This window comes from Chiloscyllium plagiosum, chromosome 32 (assembly GCF_004010195.1).
Source record: "Chiloscyllium plagiosum isolate BGI_BamShark_2017 chromosome 32, ASM401019v2, whole genome shotgun sequence".
Classification (NCBI taxonomy): domain Eukaryota; kingdom Metazoa; phylum Chordata; class Chondrichthyes; order Orectolobiformes; family Hemiscylliidae; genus Chiloscyllium; species Chiloscyllium plagiosum.
In genome coordinates this window covers 21,950,770-21,954,859 of record NC_057741.1, presented here as the reverse complement: position 1 = coordinate 21,954,859, position 4,090 = coordinate 21,950,770, and the positions used below count along the sequence as shown (strand labels likewise).

The 4,090-nt window shown below is 36.5% G+C and overlaps 1 protein-coding gene across 1 annotated transcript in view; it reads left to right on the top strand.

The window, feature by feature from the left end:
* LOC122539404 (TBC1 domain family member 14-like) overlaps positions 1 to 4,090 on the top strand; it is a 79,062-nt gene that overhangs the window by 58,336 nt on the left and 16,636 nt on the right. The window contains exons 7-8 of the mRNA XM_043674207.1: positions 335 to 429; positions 2,854 to 2,925. Coding sequence (XP_043530142.1) covers positions 335 to 429; positions 2,854 to 2,925 — 167 coding nt within the window. The remainder of the gene's footprint in view (positions 1 to 334; positions 430 to 2,853; positions 2,926 to 4,090) is intronic.

Here is a 4,090-nt window from a genome sequence, read left to right as displayed (position 1 = left end):
GACGCCCCTCCCCCAAGTCCCTCCTCCCTACCTTTTATCTTAGCCTGCTGGACAAACTTTCCTCATTCCTGAAGAAGGGCTTATGCCCGAAACGTCGATTCTCCTGTTCCCTGGATGCGGCCTGACCTGCGCTTTTCCAGCAACACATTTTCAGTTTTAATATTCAGTATCATGTTATTGATGAATGAGTTATTAAAAGGTTATCCATTTTGATAATTCAAAAGTTTGATATTTGACTGCTTATTGAAGATTCTCATTTTGTAGCACCACAAAACAAGCTGGTGACCAAAACGTTATGAGACTCAGAATGATTGCATATTTTGTTACATTCCAGATCTAGAATTATCTGTTGCAGACCGAGAAGCCAGTCTGGAGCTTATAAAGTTGGACATATCTCGCACCTTTCCTAACCTTTGTATATTTCAGCAGGTAAATGTTTTGAGCCTTTTGATCTGTGAAACTGTTTTGCATACAATTGGGTAGAAGTCTCATGGAAAATATGCATACACAATGTACTGCAAAGTAGTTTGTCTGTGTGATGGATTGATTCTGAAAGTATCTGTAGTGAATCACGATATGTCCAAATAACTGTCCAGTTGTAAAGTACACTGGCAACTGAACTTGTCAGCTTGATTTTCAACTTGTGTTTCACACAAGTAGTCCCACCTCAACCTTCCTACCCCAAAATAAAGAAAATCATGATTTTCAGGATTGAAATAAAAACGTTCCCAATTTCCAATCAATAAAATTCACTATGGCAACTTTTCATCTAATAAAGCTAGTTTTCTATCATTACAGAATTACCAAGTGGGAAAGAAAACTTAGACTTGAATAAGTGAAGGCAGTTATTTTTAGCTTGAATAAAACATATATCTTTAAGAGGCTTTCAATTCTACTGAATTCTAATAAACTGAAGTTTTAACATTTGCAATGCTGTTGTCCAGTTCTTTAGGACCAGTCAATAATTGTCATCTGCTATGATTCCTGAAGGGAACTAATTAATTAATATAAACAAATTTACTAATCAACCACTAGAAAATATTTACCAACAAGATTTCACTTTTTATAACTTCAACATGAATTGAAATCAACACACATGAGTTAATGTTACTTTAAATAAAAAGGTAAATTTCACTGAAATTATTAATACAATGAAGATCTTGGATAGCTGCAAACCTCTCCTGTAGCACATATAATGTAGTTAGGCAGTAATACAACATGCCTTTTATTTTTAAATTAATGCAGGGGAAGTCAGGTGTTCCACAACAGCTTTCATCCCTAAATTTCATGGTCCTGTTTATTAATAATGAGGCAGACTTCAATGAAGCCATTCTCCGTCTGATCACAATACTCCTAATTTGTAGCTTTGGAATTCCTTTTCAACCAACAACATCTTGTTCAAGATATGACTGTTTCTGAGAAAATGTCTCTTTTACATCTCCAGGTTATTCCTCCTGCTTTTTGGGTTTGGATCTGTTTTAGCTAGTTTTTATTGTATCTTTAAGAGCTTCAATCTCCTTTTCTGCCACACAGAAAAAACTGACCCTTCCTGAGAGTGATTTGCTACTTGTGCAAGAATTCATTATATTTCTTTTTGTTTCTCTGTCTATGTTTTCTGTGTGTCTGCCTCTGGGTCATTACTTTCAACTTCATCTGCTTAGCAGCTCTCATTTACAATCTGGTGGCACTTAACTTCCTTCCTGTTAGTGATGCTTCCAGGTCATAGATTGTTCAGTGAAATGGGCACTTATTTCTTATTATGCTAGGATAGTACTATTAATCCTTTTACAATTGATTCAAATGGTTCAAGTTTATTTACAACTACCATATATACTAGTGTAAAAGTCAAATTTTGTAGACATTTGTTAGGGTTAAATTAATGGGGTCGACTATTACATGGATACTACTATTGAGGGTCTGAAATTCATGCACAGCGAATTACGGTAATACAATGAATGCTACAGGGGAACTGAGCTCAGCTGAGCTGCAGACAAAGGGAGATTGTCACCTGACTCTGACCTGATGCATCCTAAACATTTGCACCAAATTCTTCCATTTCCCTCTATTTTCTTTTGTCCACTGTTGTTTTAGTTTTTCAAGCTAAAATTTTTAGTTTTTATTTCAGATTGGAAAAGGTTACCAAAAGTTTTGACTCTCATACAGTTTCACCAGTCATTGTAACTGTGAGAAATTGTCAACAGTTGCATGGTAATTATAGTGAAATAAATGCATCTCGGCCTATCTTGTGTTGGAAATGATAGTGTGGTAAACTTTCTATCATGCTGATCATACTAATTGTAGTGCTTGTTAGATAATGAACTTGAGAAATCCGTAGCCTAACATTGGTGTGAATTGTACATCAAAACACATAATAGGACCAAACAAAATTCATTTCCTTATCGTAACATTTATGTACAGGATAACACCTTGACACTCAAATGTTGATCTATTATCTGTGAAGAACTAGGGCTGATTTTTACATGAGATATATGGAAAATTCCAGATTTTTGGTCACAAAGGATCAACTTTTACTCAAGTATATATGGTATTCTTATAAACAATAGGATTCTGCAGACATTTTAACAAAATTACAAATTTTCCTTGACTGTTTCTGGGTCAATGGTTGTCATTTCATTTTAAAATTGGAAGCATGATGAATACTTTTGTAGAGTCTATTGCTGCTTGAAAGCAGATTCTAATTTTTAAAATAGTATATTTTGGAAACTTCATAGCAGTTTGAAGTTAGACCTGTCACAGCAGGGTTTATTCACTGTTACATTTGTATTATCATTTTCTGAGTATTGAGTTTAAAATTTGCACTAGCGTAAAACTGATAATTCCTTATTTTCACAGGGAGGTCCTTATTATGATATACTGCACAGCATTCTAGGTGCATATACCTGTTACAGACCTGATGTAGGATATGTAAGTTTTTGCATATTTGTCATGTTTCCAGCTCGTTCCTACTTTCTTCAATTTTTAAGACATGACTTAAAACCCACCTTTTAGCAAATATTTTAACTCACTTCAGCGTTAAGTTTTGTTTGATGATGATAACAAGCTGTCAAGTGCATTTGAATATTTTTGCCAACAACTATATAATTGGAAGTTGCGTTATAAGTAAATGAACTACAATGATTAAGAGATTTCTCTTTATGATTTTAAGACTATATTGAGCTTAGAAATATATGCATTAGCTCTGGAAGAAGGATGAGAGTGCTTTCACGTGGTAACATAGTTGAATTCCATGTTTAATCCGAGACACTGTAGGACAAGGAGAAATTGAATAAAGAACCAGTCAATCAATGTAATTCATTCATATGTCTTTGTGACATTGACAGTGCTCTGACTGCAGGGTTACCCAATTGATCTCTCTAATTTGGAAGGATCATGGTAAAGAAATCAGCAGCTAGGAAAATGTGGAGATAATGGAGTAACAGCATGTTGCTTACATTAGAAAAACTACAAATGCTCAAACTGAAGTAAACCACAACTGCTGAAAATTCACAAAGACTTGTTGATGAGACAAAGCATCAATTAATTCAAAGTTTGGGAGAAGATTTGTAGCTTGGGTGCTTGTTGTGGTTCTGTTCGCCAAGCTGGGAATTTGTGTTGCAGACATTCCATACCCTGTATAGGTGACATCCTCAGTGCTTGGGAGCCTCCTGTGAAACGCTTCTGTGTTGGGGGTCAGTTAGCTCAGTTGACTTTACAGCTGGTTTTTGATGCAGTGTGATAGCAACAGCTCAGGTTCAATTTCCTCACCAGCTGGAGTTACCATGAAGGTGTCTCCTTCTCAACCTTGCCTTTGCTTGAGGTGTGGTGACCCTGATGTTAGACCAACACCAGTTACCACACTCTCTGGGACTATGGTGACTTAACCCCATCTCACTGGGGTAAAAACAATGACTGCAGATGCTGGAAACCAGATTCTGGATTAGTGGTGCTGGAAGAGCACAGCAGTTCAGGCAGCATCCAAGGAGCTTCGAAATCGACATTTCGGGCAAAAGCCCTTCATCAGGAATAAAGGCAGTGAGCCTGGAGCGTGGAGAGATAAGCTAGAGGAGGGTGGGGGTGGAGAAAGTAGCAT